General features: G+C 23.0%; 1 protein-coding gene across 1 annotated transcript; it reads right to left on the reverse strand.

The window, feature by feature from the left end:
* Positions 1-1,573: 1,573 nt before the first annotated feature.
* LOC127250736 (labd-13Z-ene-9,15,16-triol synthase, chloroplastic-like) lies at positions 1,574-6,308 on the reverse strand. Its single transcript, XM_051274164.1, has 3 exons — positions 5,831-6,308; positions 2,960-3,421; positions 1,574-2,282 (listed from the first exon to the last, which is right to left on the reverse strand). The coding sequence occupies exons 1-3, from the start codon at positions 6,257-6,259 to the stop codon at positions 1,662-1,664; spliced, it is 1,512 nt and encodes a 503-aa protein (XP_051130121.1). The 5' UTR covers positions 6,260-6,308; the 3' UTR covers positions 1,574-1,661.
* Between the last annotated feature and the right edge of the window lie 14,284 nt (positions 6,309-20,592).

The raw sequence follows: 20,592 nt of genomic DNA on the forward strand, positions 1-20,592 counted from the left end.
TACTCCCTCTGTCCCAAAAATAAGGGCTAATTGTGTCCGACACGGTATTTAAGGAATATTGATATTATATTGGTAGCTGATAAAAGTATGGATAAAAGACTTTTTTGCCCTAGTGAGTGTATTAGTATAAAAAATAGTGGCAATTGTGTAATATAAATGAAAAAGTAAGGGTAGTTTTACGGTGATATGATTATTTATGAAAATAAGACTATTGTTTTGGAACGGACAAAAATGGTAAAATTAGTGGAAGTATTATATTTTTATTTTCATATCCAATGTCAATATTTAATAGAAATGTTAATTATTATATCAACTCAAAAAAGCAAAGCAAAACAAAAATACTCACTCCATCCCTTAGAAAATTTCATTTTGTAATTTTTTTTGTCCAAATACAAAATAATACTTTCCTCTTCGGTAAATGAGGACACATTAAACACTATATTATAAACACCTTCAAGTACAGTTCTTCGCGGATTCAACTATAAGTAATTCTTTAAAATGATTCTCGACTTAAAATTTCTAAATTTCACCTGGATACTTACCAATCAAAGAGTATAAAATATATTTTTCAAATAACCAGATGTATACATACTTTCGCGCGCTACCAATAGTCGAATGCGCCCTTTTTTTAAATTTTCCATACTACCTCGTTCCATTATCACTAATATATACACACAAACATGGGCTTTGTTCTTCGGCACTGTAGGACCAAAACTGAGGTATTTGATCTACTTACTTATTTTATTTAACAGCACGTCTTTTTGGATTACTTTGACGGTTTAAAAATATTTTAAATTTTATTATATTCAAATATATTTTTTCTAAAAAATAGTAAAATTTATAAAAATTTATTCCAACAAAAAATTAAATTGCTTCTGATTTTTGCTTGGACTTCTACTTTTTTTCTTTTAAATCAATTCAAACGACTCCTCAATATCCTAAATTCAAAGATTTTTTATATAGAGTACTAAAATAACAAGAAAACGAGGTCTGGAATAATGTTTTCTTAAAAACTAAGGAAAGCAAAAAATTTCCAAAATTAGATTGTTTATTACTCTCTCAGTTAAATTTATTCTCACTTTCAATTTTTGGTTTTCATCAAAATTTATTTGTCGTTTTCTTTTATAGTAACAAAATATCATTTTTTCTACTTTTTTTTTACTTAAAAAAGTAAAAGTTTTTCTTTTATTAATTTTTCTTAAAATCCATGCTCGGTTAAATGAGCACACAATTGAACGACGGAGGAAGTATTATTTATGGTATGAGTATAAATTTAGCGAACAAAATTAATAAATTTGGCGAGGGAGTAATTTTGAAAAGAAAATCTTGTGATTGAACCTTGATAGCTGATTTTAAATTTGAAGGGTGGATTAATGATCTATCCATTGCTCATATTTCTTTAAAATATATATACATATCTATATATATTTACTTTGAGTTATATATATATATATATATATCTATCTTTTAATCTCTCAATTTTCCTCAAAAACATCGTTTAGAAAATTTCATATATAATATATATTTCGCATAAAAGATATTAAAAAAAAAAAAAAAAAGCCAAAATGCAAAGTAAGCAAAACTTATTATATTTCTTATAGTTGCAAACATGGGTACATAAAGGAAATTGCAAGTAGTTTATTCGAAAAATGACAAACATTTTACGTATATAAGTTCGAACCGGACAACCTAGGAATAGGGATGGCAGCAAGGGGAACACTCTTCCTCAACATTATCCCGAACGCCTCCGACATATCAAGTTTCTGATCATTCGGCGATTTCCAGTCGAAAGAATGCAAAAGTGAAGCTAGAAAGTACATTAGCATTCTCTCCGCCAAGGGTAGGCCAGCGCACATCCGTCTCCCTGATCCAAATGGAAGATAATGAAAACTATTACCAGTAAAATCAAATTCCGTGCCAAGAAATCTCTCGGGTTTAAACTCCTGCGGACTGTTCCAAAAACGAGGATCCTTTTGGATGTAAGGAAGATTTATGAAAACCATGGTGCCCTTAGGGATGGTGTATCCCCCAACAATGGAAGACTCGGATGTAGACCTCGGCATCAAAAAGGGTACTACGGGATGTAGGCGTAATGTTTCTTTAAAAACGGCGTCTAAGTACTTTAGTTTGGGCAAGTGGTGTTCTTCGACAATGTTGTCTAATCCCACAACCTCGGATAACTCCTTTTGCGCCTTTGCCATCGCCGTAGGGCTGTTGATTAGCTCCGCCATTGCCCACTCTATTGAAGTTGTTGATGTGTCGGTTGCTGCTGCAACGATGTCCTACACGATCGACAAGAGTTAATGCGACAAAGAATATAACGATCATTATCCATGAACCCAAATCGTATTTAAAATTTTATAAGATATATAGAATGGTTCATGATCCTATTAATTTAAACTTTTACATTAGATTTGGATTTGAGATTTGAAAATACTCTCTTTGTCCCTAAAGGGAGTAATGTTTACTTGTTACACATAAATTTTTTAATATTAATATTATATTAGATTGTAGTGAAAAGGACAAAAATAACCCTATTAATATTGTGTAATATAAAAGCAATAACATTTACGTAATATATTGTAAGTTGAAATGGTATTTGTTATGTTAAGCATAATTACTAAATTAAAAAATAATGTCCTTGTTAAATGGGAACGAAGGAAGTAGTAAAATTTAGAATTAGAAAAAGTATTTCGACGATTTGACAATTTTCTTCTCTTTCAAAATATCCTACATTTGACGCCAAAAATAGCATTTTAAGTATAATTTAAATTTCAAATATATATTATATAGATCCTACTGAAATGCGTCTACCATAAAAAGTATTTAATGTGATTTTTTTAATGAAAAATTGATTTGGTGTATAATATATCAAGTAAAAATAAATAAATGATTTGATCATTTTTCAAAAGAAAAAAAAAAATTGATAAATAGTAAGAAATCGTGAAGCGAAGCATACCAACAACAAGGCTTTGAGTTGTGTGTCGGTTATCAAATCTTCGTCATCGGCCTTTAACTCGAACAAGATTTGAAGAAAGTCTCTCTTCCCTTCTTCCACAACACCTCTCGAAAACTTCTTCTTATAACTTTCAACAACTTCGATAACAATCTTATCCAAATGTACCATATACCTCTCCGTCTCTCTTTTTATTCCTTGAATGTCGAATCTTGCAAGAAATGGATAGTAGTCTGAAATGTTTGGTTTTCCAAACACATCAATAACCTTAGGAAGGATCTCGCGAAACTTGTTTCCAATTACTTCCTCGTCTGCCCCTCGAAGCAATCCGCCCCACAACAATTTGGTTATTACATTTATCTCGGTTTGAAATGCTAACATACTAATTTCCACGGCTGTCTTTCCATTCTCGTATATTTGTCGAATGGATTTCCTCACCTCGTTCTTGCGGAGAGAGTAAGTTTGCTGTTAAAAAAGTTAATAGAAGTAAATATAGACGAATAATGAAATTTATTCAAAGGGTACTAAAAAAAAAGTAGCGACTGAGGAGTCTCATATTATTAAAAAAAAAATGAAACAAATAATATGTGCTCACTTTGTTGGAGATCCTTTGCTATTATTTTAAATTTTGAATGTTCGAAACTTGTTACAATATTTTTATTTAATTACACAATTTTTTCTTCTTAACGTTTTAAAAATAAACTATAAAATCATTTCAAATATAAAAAAATAAAAAAACTATCAAAGGTTTTACCATTTGAAAAAACTATTAAAGTTATACAATCGAAGATGTTCATCACTTCAAAATATCAGGATCAAATTTGTTTTGCGTGTAGATATTTTATGAAAATATTTTAAAATTTTAGGTAGATTAAAAAAGAAGAAAAAGATAAAAATATTAGTTTCGTTCTTTTCATAAATTTTTCCAAAAAATTAATATATTTCACACTCATTATTATTATTATTATTATATTATTTATACAAATCTATTTTATATATGCATTTGTGTATTTCTTTTGCACCACAATTTTTATTATTTAACTTTCTATTTCTCAAAAAAATACTTCTTTCTACTGGCTCATCTATCATTTGCGTCATTGTACTTAACATTAAAAACATCATTATATTTATATTATTTTTGCACAAATGTCTTTACAATAGTATTATAAAATACTAATATAAGTATTTTTATCATTTTTTTCTAATTTGTACTATGTTTTGATATAATAATTGATATTCAAAAATCAACAAACAAAAAATAAATAAAACCCTTATAATCGAAAAAAAATAATAATTTTTTTTATATATATAAAAACATATTATTAAATATTATTCTAATACTAAATTCAATTTTTTTTTTTTTTTTTTCAAATTTAACTTTTTTTTTCAAACCAAATTAGGAGAAACACATTTTAGGCTTTGGGCGTGAATCACGTGGCCATGTCCGGGGCCGGCATGTTTGTGACCATACACGTGTCACTTTAATCAGGAAATAATAATATCACGCTAATTACCTAGTCAATGTCATAAAGGTTTAATATTTTTATTTAGTTTATTTAAATTATAATATGATTAAAATAATTTTGTTTTGAGAATAGTGACATTTTTAATTGAAATTTACTTTATGTTTTTTTTTAATGAAAAATAAAGTTTTGGATATAAAACATTAAATAAGTGATAGATACATTGAGGTGATATCTTAAGAGGAAAGCAAATTATACTATACTCCTTCCGTCTCATATCTATATATCAATTTGTTTTTTTACGGAATTTTAGAAATATTAAATTATATTAGGATAAAGTAAAAATAAAGGTAAAAAGACTAAATTAACTCTATTAGTATTGCATGATATAAAAGGTAATGGAATTTGTATAATATATTGTAAATTGGAAAGATACTTGTATTGTAATGTTAGGTAGTTAGTACAATTAGTAAAAAAGAAAATTGATACTTTGTTATCAGACCGACCAAAACAAAAAAAATGAATAGATTAGTAAATAACGAATGAAATATAATAGATGCATAGTGAAAATAAAATCTCGAAGATATAGCCTAATAATAATAATATTGCGTTTTGAAAATAGTAAATATTTCAAATTGAAATTAATGTTTCGTTTGAAAGAAAAATAAATTTTGAATATGAAATATTAAGTACTCTCTTAAGTTAAATTTATTCTTAATTTTTTTAATCTGTTTGTTAAATTTACTTTATTAATAATTTTGGCGAACTTAACAAATCAAAATCTAACTATTATCATTTATTTAATACTTATTTATAAAAAAGCGTCACTGTCTTTATTATTCTCTTCTCATTTTTAAAATTTTTAGTATATTTTAGAAAATATCTCAACTATCTTTTTTATTTTATTATTTTTTCAATAACTTTTCTTTTAATCTTTGTGTCGAACCTAAATATTCTAAATTTACTGAACGGTTAAAGTAGATGATAAATATATCGAGGTGATGTCTTACAAGAAAAAACAAATTAAATTATAATAAGATGTATAGTGAAAATAATATCTTAGAAATAGTTCAAAACAAACTACATAATTCTCCATAAAATATACTAATAAATCTTTGTATAACTAACTCAAACGAGGCTTTGAAAAAAAAAGTAAAAAATTTAGTATTTGAAATGATTTTTTTATAATAAATTCTGCCAAATGAATAAAAATATGTAAATTGTAGTCAAAGGCTCGAATAAATCGAGCTTGTCACTCACGACTTGCCTAGTGCGCGACCTATTGACTCTAATTTAAAAAAATTTATTCAGTACGTATTCAAAAAATAGCAACGGCAGATCAAAAAAAAAAAAAAAGAAATTAACTGAAGCGACTGTATATAAAATAAAATAAAAATAAATAAAGAAAAACCTCGAGGCTTCTATTGCTCATCATCTCCCGGACGAATACTTTCCGCAATGCTCGCCACTCGGGGTTATTAGCCGACCAAACAATATCCTTTGCGCCGTAGGTGGCGACAAAGGCCGCGACAGGCACAGACCGGTTTGCGAAAACGATGTCGTGATCTCGGACAACCTCTTTCACGAGGGCCGGAGAATTGACAACGACGCAAAGTTTATTGCCGAGTTGGAGTTTGTATATTTGGCCGTATTTGCTCGCGAGTTGGGACAACTTATTCATATCGGAGCCGATGAACGGGAGATAGCCGAGGATCGGGACGCCCCATGGGCCTGGTGGTAATTTTGATGAAGATTTGGACTGAAATTTGAAGTAGAAGATGGTAGAAATTACGACAAGGATTGAGACTAGTGTAAGAACTGATTGAGAGAACTGATCCATTTTTGTTTGTGAATAATTTGAAGTTCTGAGTTCTGTGACTTGAACAAGGCATGAAGTGTCTATTTAAAGGCTAAAGAAATGGTCTGGTTTTATAAAACAAAAATAAATAAATAAATAAATAGTTTTGAACTTTTAAATTTTGGGTGTGTTTGTTTGGGGGGTTTGGAGTTTTTATTGCGATTTAAATAGTAAAAATTTTGAATTGGAATAGTTGCGTGATAATGATATAAATAGGTGCTGATGTGATGTTTTTTAATGTAAAATTAATTTTTACTATTCCCTCTATCACTTAGTTATAAACTATTTATTTTTACATTTTGGGGGCGTCCCATAATAAAGTATTCATTTTTATTTTTAGTACTTGTATTATTTAACTAACATTACAAATAACCTTTCAATTTATCGTATATTATACAAATGTCATTATCTTTATATCATACAATACTAATAAGATTAGTTTAGTCTTTTTATTTTTATTTTTACTATATCTCAATATAATACTAATATTTCTAAAACTACGTGAAAAAAATAAACGTATAGATAGATATGGGACGGATGAAGTATAATATAAAAATAAAAAATAAATATTTAATTTGTTATTTTTGTTGAAAAAAAATTAGTGAATAATAGGAATTTAGTAAAATTTGATAAAAGAACGCACCTTACAGTTTTATTTTTGGAAAACATTATATATCATCTGTTTCATAACAAATGACATCTTTTCGTAATTTAGGTTTCCTATAACAATTTATATGTTTCGGTTTTTAGTAAATTTATCTATTTTAGACATATTTAATAAAATATAAATTAATTTAATTAAATTTCTTATCTTTTATACATAGTATTTACTCAAAATCATTCTTAGTTTTATAACTTCTTAATAAACAAATATTTTTATCAATATTTAAAATTCCATATTTTTTTTAAAATTAATTCCATAACTTACTAGAATCAATTTACTAAACTTTATTTGTAATATTCATGATGTCTTAAATTTTATTAGATGAACACAAGCTACTATTTTCAAAGTTTCGAAAACTTCAAAATTCCTAAAACTCTATGGGTGTGTTTGTTTGGGGGATTGGATTTTAATCTTACTATTCATCCCATTTTTTTTCCTCAAAAAAATCAAATCAAACACTTATTTTTTATTTTTTATATTATACTAAAAATTAATTTTATATTCAAAACATCACATCAACACCTATTTATATAGCATTACACAAATATTCAAATTTAAAATTTTTACTATTTAAATCCCAACTCAAAATCCAAATCCCCGAACAAACACACCCTATATTCATTTTTATATTTTTTTGGTCTTTTTAAATTGTAGGAGATGTTTCTCACTTTCCTTTTTTTGTCCAAAAAGTCGTTGGTTTCGTTGTGTTTTCTTTCTGCATATTTCAATAAGTTTAATTATTTTATAATTATTTGATATAATATTATATTTTGATGTGACTAGACTCTTTTTATATTTTGTATGTTTTAATAAATTATTTTTTTATGTTAGATATAAATAATTATTTTAATAATATAAAATATTCTTTCGATCCCGCTATAAATTTTTTTTTTTTTGTTTAACAAAAGATGTTTCTTTTTTTTTTTAATAAATTTATTAGTCTTAAATATAGTTAATATATAAATCAATTCAATTAAATTTTTAACTTTTTAGACGTAGGATTCACTCAAAATTTTTTATTTTTATAATTTTTTTAATAAATAAATATTTTTATTTATATTTAAAATTTATCATTTTTATACTATTAATTTTAAATTAATTATAAATAAATAAATATATCTTTTTATTTATTTGTATTATACAGAATTTCATTATTCCATATTGCATATATTTTATTGAGATATAATACTAAAAAATATTTAAAATACCAGCAATACTATTTATACAAAAAATAAAAAAAAAGATATCATAACTTATTATTAATATCTTACTGATGTAAACTATATAAAATACCGTGTTTATAATTAAATTACTCATCTTTGCCGTAACGGAAATAGTATAATATTTTACGCTAAAAAATTAATATTTTATAATTAAATAATATATATTATATATTCTGTTAATATATATTTTATATTTTTAAAATAATATTTATGAATAATCATGCAATTTAAAAATACAATGTGAACAAAGCTAGTTTTTTCTATGGATAAGACCAAAAACCTACAACAAAGATGAGTGTGTTGAAAAAGATGAACTTTCAACCCAAACTCTCGACCAATCAAAATCAATGTCTATAGAGATCTTTTAGCCAATAAGAAATGAATAAAGTGAAACACTATCTCCTACCAACTTTTATCTTGCCCCAATAATATTTGGTATGTTTCTCTTTTATGAGAAAATTTTTCGCTAAATTATTTTTTTAGCATCGTATCTAATTTTTTTTTTTATCATTTTAAAATTTTAAGTAAATCATATTTAAAAATAGTTCTGTAAGTAAATTTTTTTTTGGTTAAAATGATCATTCGGTGCCAAAGTCGCCACGCTGGCCAGCCGTTACTGACATGACTGACATGTCATTGCTACGTAGATGTCACGTCAAGGATACGTGAAAATTTTTCTTAAATTTTTACTATATTTTTTATATAATAATTAATATTAAAAAATTAACACTGAAAAATAAATAAATAAATAAAATCCCTAAAATCGGACGTATAATAAAATATTTATAAAAAAAAATATTTTATTAAAAAATACTTAGCAAACTGATTATTTTAAATATATATATATAAGTCAAACATTAAATAATTGCAATCCCTTATGATATCAAACCGATCTTGACTCGGTAAGCGGAAACCATCCCTAGTGCCGACGCTAGGAAGTAGGACCCAAAATTACACTAGGTACCTATCTTCATATTATTCGGTCAAAGATAATTATGTCATTTTTTTTTTAAATAATTTTATCGATTTATAATTTTGTTACATTTATTTTAATAAATAATATTTTTTCAGTCGTGCAAATCTGCGTTCATTTAATTGATTACATATTTTAATCAAAGTGAATAATAATTATTAATTTTTTTATAGTAAAAAACAGTATAAAAATAAAATAATTTTTTACTTAAAAATGAAATAAAAATATTTTTCGTTAACAACTCGAAAAATAAAGTAAACATAGATTTGAATGACGATGGAGTAATCAAATTATCATTATTTTATCTACTCACTCTATACTATTCCCTTTTTATTAAGTGGAATAAACGAAAATTATAAAAAAAAAAAAAAAAATTAATCACATTTGTAATTTTATAATTAATATTTTTAATCTTAATTAAATTATTTTATATCTTAATTTTAATATATAATTATTTTTATTAATATATTTCTTATTTACTTACTAATTATATTTTTTAAAAATTTTCCTTATCCAACACTTTTTAGTGAGACTTGAGAGAGCATTATATTGATTAATTATGATATCTTTAAAAGTATACAAATGAGTTATGAAGTTAGAAAATAAATTTTATAGCTTGAATGTTAAATAATCATGCTATTTTGTAAATAAATATAATATTGAATAGTATAAATTAAAAAGTATGTAATAATTATTTATTATAAATGAAAGCAAAATAGATATTTTTTCTGTTTCGAAATTATAGTTTTGATTGTATTTGGCATGAGATTTAAGAAATATTGATATTATATTAATAATAGATAAAAAGTATAGGTAAAAGACATTTTTGCCTTTGTGAGTGTATTAGTGTAAAAGATAGTGACAATTGTGTAATAATGAAAAAGGAATGGTAGTTATATAGTGATATAGTTATTTATGGAAATAAGACTATTGTTTTGAGACGGACAAAAATAATAAATAAGACTATTGTATTGAAACGGATGGAGTATAAATTTTATCAGACATGTGGACTAATATTTTTAAGTTTTAAGTTTTTTGTTTTGTTTTTTTCTTACATATAATTATGTGCTAGTAAGGTTCTTAAATTTTTTATTTATTTATTTTATTTTTTCGATTCTAAAAGTTATATTTATTTTTTTTCATAAAAATTGTGTGTAGATATAATATTGTAAAGACCAATTGTCTTTACTTTTAGGGTGTGTTTGTTTGGGGGATTGGATTGGATTTATACTATTCATCCAATTTTTTCCCCTTAAAACATCAAATCAAATACCTATTTTTTATTTTTTATATTATACTAAAAATTAATTTTACATTCAAAACATCACATCAATACCTATTTATATCACATCATACAACTATTCAAATTCAAAATTTTTACTATTCAAATCTCAACTCAAAATCCAAACCCCCAGACAACACACCCTTAGTTTTAGATTTAAATGTATAATAAAATACGAGTAAGAGTGTATTCTTTAATAAAAAAAAAAAAAAAAAACATACACACATATTTTTTCAAAATATTAATATATTACACACATTTATTATTATATTTCTTATTTAATTTCTCATATCTCTTTGTCAAAAACTTCTTCTTTAAGTTATATCACAAAACAAACACACCCTAAGATGGTAAATAAGTGTAAAAAATTTCTTAATAGTTAATTATAGAGTTCACAGTTATTAAAAAAAAATGTAAACTTTTCAATTTAATGGACGAAAATAAAAATATACTTTTTCTGTCTCATTCAAATGTTACAATTTTTTATTTTCGTCCGTCTTAAAATAAAGTTACTATTTTCTAATTTAATAATTGTACTACTTATCTAACATAATAAATACTCTTTCAACATACAATATATTACATAGATATCATTACTTTTATATTACACCATATTAATACGAATATTTTTATTTTTTTTACTACAATCTAATATAATATTATATTTCAAATTTTATATACAAAAAATAAATGTCATTTTTCCAGTGCGACGGAGGGAATATAAATATTAAAAGTGGCCAAAGAAAGTACATCAATTCTGTAGGTGAGATATAATAAAACAAAAGTTTATATACACGACTAAAAAGGTACTCTCTCCGTCTCTTAACAAAGTATTTATTTTTTCATTTTAATCCGTCCTATAACAAAGTATCAATTTCCTTGTTAAGTAACTGTACTATTTACTTAACATTACAAATACCCTCACAACTTACAATATATTACACAAATTTCATTACCTTTTATATAACACATACTAATAAAGTTATTTTAGTCATTTCTACTTTATTCCTACTGTATCCCAATATAATATTAATATTTTTAAAATTATGTAAAAAAAAACAATGAATATTTACTTCTTGGAAGTAGGAAGTATTTCCTTTTATAAAATATCTAATTCAAATTATTATTTAAATTAAAAATTAACATATATATATATATATAATTAAATTTTAATAGCGTAGCACGCCAATAAACGACTAGATAGGTGAACGATTTTAGGCCACGTAGCATAATATGAATTTTTGACATTTTGAATTGTTGACATGCAATAATGGCCAAAAGTGGAACAAAATATATAAATAAAATAGGTTGTCATGGAATGAATGAATATCCGTACAATTATCTACTTTCTCCTACTTCTGTGAAGGCTTAAAATACTTTTTATATTTTTTTATTTTTTATTATTTTTAATCTGTTTCACTCTAAATACTTCTTTCGTCTCATAAGTAAATATTTATTTGTTTTTTGTATGTAATTTTAAAATATTAATTATATATTGAAATATGGTAAAAATACAATAGAAATGACTAAAATAATTTTATTAGTATATATGATATAAATATAATGATATTTGTGTAATATATTGTAAGTTGTAAGGGTATTTGTAATGTTAGGTAGATAACAAGTTACTAAAAAAAATAGATACTTTATTATGAGATAGACTAAAATAAAAAAATTGATAGTTTGTTATGGAACGAAAAGAGTAATTTTTTTCTATTTTAATAAAAATAATCATACAGTAATATTAATATATTACATATTCAATTATTTTTTACGAACAAAAATATCAAAATATTTTATATATTTTTACTAATTAATAAAATATATATTTTTTCTAATTTTGACGTGGCCCCTCGTATAATAATAACGGCAAATTGAAAAAAAATGCCACGTCACTAATCCATGCCGCCGCCACCTCTCCCATGCCACTTCCCTATCCGGTCTCCACTCTTTTTCTTTTTCTTTTTTTTTTATTTTATTATTATTTTCAGTTGTGGGGCCCACCTAAAAAAATTTTAAAAAAAATAATAATCAAAGGAGCGACGTGGCCGATTCAATTCCAGGTAAAAATCGGAAACCGTGTTATGCACGACTTGATTATATATTTTATAGAAGTGTTAAAATTTATTATTTATTATTAAATACTTCCTCCTCCGTCACAGAAAATATGGGACTATTACCGTAGACATGAGAATTTAGATAAAGTATAATTAATAAATAATTAAAAAAGTATTAGTAAAAATAATTATTATTTAGTAAAAATAATTATAAATTAAGATTAAGATAAATAAATTATTTGATTAAAATTAAGAAAATTATAAAATTTAAAATGCGATTAAAGTGCATAATTATATTTCAAAAAATAGAAAAGACAAGTTATGTGAGACGGACGAAAATAGGAACAAATTATGTGGGACAGAGGGAGTACTTTATTCGTTCTAACTTTAAATGTTTCATTTGCTTTTTGTATTCATTTGCTTTTTGTATGTTTATATTGAAATATTAATTATTATTTCATCTGTTCCGGTTAATTTATTCCATTTAGATGAGACACAGAGTTTTAGATATTACGTAATTAGTGAGTAGTTAAGAAATGTATAAGTAAAGATTAAAAATAATTTTAGATTAAAATTACTAAATAATTTAATTAAAATTTAAAAAAATTATAAATTGTGAATTTTAAAATATAATTAAATATATAATTGTATTTCTAAAAAATAAAATGACAAATTATATGGGACAGAAATAAAAATAGTTGACAAATTAAGTGGGATGGATAAAGTATATCAAAAAGTAGTACAAATTATAAAAAAAAAATTGTAAATATACTTTTATTAGTGTCTTGTAATAATAATATAATGACATTGGTACAAAAAAATTATACAAAAAGAAAAATATTTTTAATTTTAAATACAATGGTGCAAAAGATAAATGTGATCCGAAGTGTATGGAGGAAGTATATAATTATTTTAATATAAAAATTATTTGAATAAATTAAAATACTTAGACGATTACTTTTTAATATTGTAAATATTAAAGATTGATAGATTTTATCAATTAAATATAAATATTATAAAAATGGTGTCCATATATTTTCTCATTCCAAGAGTAAGTTTAGTATTTTATATTAGTATAATATAATAAAATATTATAATGTATTTTATCTTTGACATTAAAATAAAAATAATATAAAAAATATATATATATTTGGTTAGATCATTGTTATTTTTTTTCTATGAAAAATGGTATTTTTTATTCTGACCGTAAAATTATAAGTTTAGTCTTTTTATGTAGGGAGTATAATATTAGTGATGTTTATTTATATTTATAAACAAATTTTAAATTATAATTTAGTTGAAAGTTGTGTGTTTGAACAATGACGGTCATATTTTATTACTGTGTAATTATCATTTTAATTTATTTTTTAAAATTGTAATTTAATTACAAATTTTTTTCGATCTCTATATAACATTAGTGTTGTCTACTCGAAATTTTATAAATAATTTAAAAAATTATAACTTAGTTAATAATTTGAGTAAAAAAAAAAAAGATAAAATTGATGAACTAATCATCGACCTATGTATATTAATTCAGATTAATGTGTGGGGTTTTGGTGATATTTAAACATATATGTTCGGTAAAAAATTGCAAAAAAATATCTCTTATATATACCTTATTATTATTATTATTATTTTGTATTTTTTTTATTAGTAAAATATATCTCACATGTTTGCGAAGTTTGCTATCTTTATTATTTGGCTGCGCGTGTGGCCAAATGATAGAAATAACGACATTTACAAACATGTAAAATATATTTTGCTAAAAAGATAAATAAGATAAAAATAATAATGGAGTATACATAAAAATAATTTTTCCCATTTTTAAATAGTTAGTTGTATTCTTTCTGTGTATAGAATTTTTATTATTACGTATTAAAAACTATAACTTTTTATAAAATTTATTGCTTTTCGTTGTTTTTAAATTTTTTTTTCTAAAAATAAGATTGTATACTTATTAAAATATATGACCACTTTTTTCATTAAAAATAGTGTAAAATATAAAAGAACAAATTATTGATACATGTATTTTCTATTAAGTTAATTTTTTATAAATTTTTTAGATTTATAATTTTAATATATTCATCTTTAATAAATATATATATATATATATGTTAATACTTTTATTTTAACACACTAAAAATTGCACAAATAAAATAATTTATATATAAAAAATAATAATTTTAATTACTGTAAAATTATAGAAGAAATATAATAAAATAATTAATAAATATTATAATAAAACATATTAATATATGTGAAATAAATTTTAATTATTAAGGGTAAAAGAAAAATAGAAAATAAAATTAAAAAATTATCAAAAATAAGTTTTTTAAATTAAAAAAGTTATTTCAAAATATTAATTTATCGCACATTTAAATTAGCTTTTTGACAAATCAAATAATTAAAAACTTTTTTAAAAATTAAAAATTATATGAAAAGCTACTTCCAAACATTTATATGCATTAAATTCCAAACATTTATATGCATTAAATATTATTTTTAATATCAACTAATTTAAATATAATTTGAATTTTGTACAATTGGTATATATAATACTCTCTCTTCTAGAATAATAATCTTATTGGAGTTCGACAGAGAATTTAAGGAATATGGATATTATATTGGTAATAGGTAAAAAAATATATATAAAAAAATGTCATTGTGAAAGTAGTTGTTTAAAAAGTAACAAAATTTGTGTAATAATAATTAAAAAAAAAAGGTAAACTATTTTTTTAGTCTTGTAAGTGAAGCCTGTCGCAAACTAGTCTCATAAGTTAAAATTTTTTACTGTTTTAGTCCTCCGGCGCCAGAGACGCCCGCGTAGCTCGCCGGAGGCCACGTGTCCGCCAGGTTAGCGACACTTAGCGGATACGTGGATTTTATTTTTTTATTTTTTAATTTTTTAAAGAAAATTATTTTTAATTTATTTGTTTTTTTTAATTTTTTTATTTGGTCTAATTTTTAAAAAAAATTAAAAAATTAAAAAAAAAAACTAAAATCCACGTGTCCGCCAAATGTCACTTACCTGGCAGGACACCTGGCGGACATGTGGTTTCCGGCGAGCCACGCAGGCGTTTCCAGCGCCGGATGACTAAAACAATGAAAATTTTCCACTTATGGGACTAGTTTGCGACAGGCTCCACTTACGGAACTAAAATGATATGGGGGTCCAATTACGGGACTAAAAAAACAGTTACTCATAAAAAAGTAATGAAAATTTTATTTAATATGTTTATTTATGAAAATTAGACTATTGTTTATTTATATATATTTTCCGTAACTGAATCCCTTATAATTTTAGTCCCGTAAGTATTTTTTTTTTGCGCATACCTAACAGATACATGTGCTCCAATGTGCCAGACGAATGCTACGATTTGTAACCAATTATACCAAAAAATTATTTAAAGAATGATTTTTATACATACTTTAATTACGAAAATTAAATGATACTTAGATCAATTAAGAGACTAAAAACAACAATTTTTTCCTTTATCTAATATACTTAACAAATACTAGTAAATGATTTTACTTCGATATTACTACATATGGATACATTGAATATTATTTTCAATGTTAATGAATTTATATATCTTTAAAATAGTTCTATATATTAATCATTACGAATTTAAATCAATAATATGTGTTAAAATATATTTAGAAATAATATATTATATTTATGGTAGTTGTTTTGTTTAAAAGATTCGTATGATTCTTATCTTATTTAGACAATTTGTATATCGCTATAAATATGTATGGATTTTTATAATTGAAATAGAAAATTTCAGTTTCATATTAAAAGAATGATTATAAATTTTGTTTAGTTATAACATAATTTTTTACATAATTTTATTTTTCAAATAAAATAATATTTTGTATGATACATTTGTGTATTAGAGATATAATAGAAAACTTAACTTGAATTGTTCATACAATTATCTTGAAACTATTTCAAAATTGATAAATTTTCCTAATAAAATTTTAAAATGATAATAATATATATATATATATATTTCTTTTTTTAATATGAGAAAACATCATTAATATAGATCGTCAAAAGAATATCGGATTGCAAGCTTATTTGTTCATATTGTTTTCACATTGACATTTTTTACATTTTTTTTTTAACAAATAACGATCAATTTTAACAATTCAACTGTCTCGAAATTTTTTTAATATATATTTGACAAAAGAAATAACAAAACAATTAATTTATCAATTAACATCCTTGCGTGGCACGGGCGCGACTAGCCTATCATTATTCAAATAATTCCGATTAAATGTTAAACAACATCATCAACAATAAATAAATTGATTAATTTGACTAATTACATCGATTAACGAAAATTTAATCATACATTACGTCCAAAATATTTTTTAATCCTAACATTCAATGGCTAATGACATTGATATTATTATTATTATTATTATTACCTAATTATTTTTCTTTTCAGTCACATTATATTCACTTCAACATGTATTTTTAATTTTCTTTGATTAATAGTCATAAGAACCAAAACTTTCAATTTATTACTTCTACTATTTTATGAATTTACAATAATTTATTTATTTTTATATATTTTTATTGTTTAATAATATATAAATAGTTTTTATTATATAATATTCTATTTTGAAAATTGAAGTTATTCGAATTAAATAAACACATATATTAATTGAAAATTGGCATTAAAACATCTAGTACGATAGACTGACTTTATTTTGAAGGATTTGATTATAATATTTATATTAGTTCGATAAATTATCACTACAAGAAAAAATTATTTTTGTAACAGTACTTTTTTGTCTCTAAATCTATTTTTTCCGTTACTAATGACATTAGAGACGGAAATATGAATGGAATTACGTTAAGCTACTTGAACTTTAGGGACGAAATTCCGTTACAAATATATATATATATTTTTGTAGTGTATATAATCAATGTATTAATTAATATAATAATTACTTTGTATGATTAAATATTAGATAAAATTATATTTACTTTATTTGATTATTTATTTGATTTTTTTTTATTCAAAATACCTTTTATAATCTTATTATAAATTATAATATAATTTATGTTATTTTTAAAATTATAAATTAAGTTTAAGCAATATATTTTATACTCCTTCCGTCCACATACCATGTCCATGTTGCCGTTTCTGTCTGTCTCACATACCATATCACTTTCATTTTTTGAAAAATGATTACACACTTTAATTTCATTTTAAACTTTTTAATTTTAATTAAACTAATTAGTTATTTTAATCTTAATTTATAATTATTTATATTATCGGATAATTATTTTCGCTAATACATTCTTAATTATCTACTAATTACACTTCTCCTAAAATACCGTGTCTACGGTGTAGCAGACACGGTATGTGGGACGGAGAGAGTATCATTTTTATATTTTATTGATTAAAATTACATTTTAAATGAATATATATATATATATATATTAAAGAAAGTGATTGTTATTATTTATAGAAAATGCTTTCAAATGTCTAAAAACAAAATTAATTTAGCTATTTTATTAAATATGATTAAATAGTACTAATAATCCTACAAATTTATATTATTATACTGGATTTTCAATTATATAGAGTTTTAATACATTAAAAGTAAATATAAATTAGGTCGAATAAAATAATAGTATTCATCTTGATCTTATATAATAAACGCACCATAAATATATAAATTTAATATACTATTTATACAATATAACTTAAGAATTACTAATATTGTTTCCAATTTTATAAGTAACTTTTTTTTTTCTTAAATTTTAAAATTTGAGAATGTAAAATTTCCAAAAATAAATTAGATAATTGTTAAATATTTAATTTCTGCTTATATATATTTTTTTTGTTGGATGTATCAATTCTTTAAAAAAGCAATAAGTATGATTTAATTAAAAAAAATATTATTAAACAGACAATGTTTATGTATGGTAAAAGATAATTGTAAAAAAATGTTCTTATTATTATCCAATAAGTTGAAATTGTCTAAGTCAACAAAATAGTTATCCATTAACGAACATATCGAAAGTTTAATTCTTAATAATAATATTATAAACATAATTAATCATCATTATTATTATAATCTTGACCTCTTATTTTATACCTACGCATATATTCTTTGAGGCAAAAATCGTGTTCATATTTTTAGGCACAAGTTTTTATGCAGATAGATAACAATTAATATTTCTTTCTTTCCGTAATTGAGTATCTATTTATTTATTTTTTTTCATGTTGATCTTAAAAAACTAATTATAATATCAAAACGTATTACAAATCAATGAAAAATGACAAAAATATTTCTATTAGTATTTATATACTCATATAATGTTATTTGTACAAAAAAAATTATATAAATATAAATATATTTTTAATGGTAAATACAATTGCGCAAAAGAAAAATAGATACCTAATTAAAGGAGAGAGATAGTATATTTTTTCTTTTTTAGTATAAGAGAGTGACAAAAATTAAATATAAATTTTTACTAAATAAAAATAAATATTTTCTCTATTATGCGTTAAGGTGTATATTTATTTTTTATGTGAAATTTAAAAAATAATAGTACTTTCTCTGTCCCATTGAAATGTTACCATTTTTCATTTTCATCCGTCCCAAAACAAGGTTACGATTTCCTAGTTTAGTAATTGTACTACCTACTTCACATAATAAATACCTTTTCAACTTACAATATATTATACAAATGCCATTACTTTTATATTGCACTATACTAATAGGGGTATTTTTGTATTTTTTACTACAATTCAATATAATATTAATATTTAAAAATCTATGTGCAAAAAGCAAACGCTACCCTTATTACGGGACGAAGGGAGTATTTTATTTATAATTAATAGTTAAAAAGTATTCTAAAAATAATTGTGCCCTTATCTTTAGGTACGAAAGTATTTGGAAAAAAAAAAAAAAGAGTAAGGTCTATAATTATTTTAAAAAAATAGAAATAATTACATTAATGCGAGATATATAAATATATATATATATATATTAACGCATGACAGAGAAAATATTTTTTAGTGTCACCTTGAAAATGAAAATGAACATAAAATTTTTATAATAGAAAAAGTATATATTTGGCATGAATGGGTCCAATGCCAAATGAAATTTTTGCCATTTTGTTTCTTAAAAATAAAAGAATATTATAATTTTCTAATCTCTTTTGGATGTACTCTTTTAAAGTTTTGTATTAATTTAAAAAAATAATAATATTTTATTAATTAGTAAAAATACGTAAGAAATAGTAATTGTATATTTTATTAGTAATAATATTTTAATAATAATTTAAAATACTAGTATTTTTTAAATATCGCGCTAAAAATAATTGTATATTTTATATGTGGACGGAGGGAATATTCTTTTTTTTTTTTAAGAAAATACTTTAGTTGTGTTTTGATGTTTGATGTTTTGAGTATAGTAAAAAAAATAAAAATTGAATTAGAATAATTGTTTGGTGTAATATAGATAAATATTTAAAATGATATAAATAAATATTTGATGTGATGTATTAGAAAAATAAATTTTATATGGTCTATTATGTAAATAAATTTATACTCCCTCCGTCCCACGTAATTTGTCCCTATTTTCTATTTTCGTCTGTCCCACATAATTTGTCCTTTCTATTTTTGGAAATATAATTATGCACTTTAATCGCATTTTAAATTTTAAATTTTATAATTTTTTTAAATTTTTAATTAAACTATTTACTTATTTTAATCTTAATCTATAATTATTTTTACTAATATACTTTTTAATTACTTACTAATTATACTTTACCTAAATTTCTGTGTCTACAGTAATACACCCATGTTACGGACGGAGGGAGTAATATGTGATATTTTGAGGGAGATTATGCAGATATAATAAAAACAGGTAGTAGAAAATGAAATAAAACACAACCAAACAAACCCTTCTAGTACAAAAATAAAAATAAAAAATAATACTATAAAAAGTTGGTAAAGAGAACTTTTAATTAATGTCATTTTTATATGAAGTTTCGAAAGTGTCGAAATTTAAGAATTTGCATATTTGAATTCAACTCTCTTGTCAGTCAACGATGAACAAATTACGACTCTTTTATTATTATTAT

Source organism: Andrographis paniculata, unplaced genomic scaffold (assembly GCF_009805555.1).
Source record: "Andrographis paniculata isolate CXL003 unplaced genomic scaffold, ASM980555v1 Contig37END, whole genome shotgun sequence".
NCBI lineage: Eukaryota > Viridiplantae > Streptophyta > Magnoliopsida > Lamiales > Acanthaceae > Andrographis > Andrographis paniculata.

Excerpts from the sequence above, each read along its gene's own strand:
- LOC127250736 (XM_051274164.1), bottom strand. The coding sequence starts at position 6,259 with ATGGATCAGTTCTCTCAATCAGTTCTTACACTAGTCTCAATCCTTGTC. Across the intron at positions 3,422-5,830 it reads TGAGCAATAGAAGCCTCGAG|CAAACTTACTCTCTCCGCAA; the intron begins GTTTTTCTTTAT and ends CTTTTTTAACAG. Across the intron at positions 2,283-2,959 it reads AACTCAAAGCCTTGTTGTTG|GACATCGTTGCAGCAGCAAC; the intron begins GTATGCTTCGCT and ends TCGATCGTGTAG.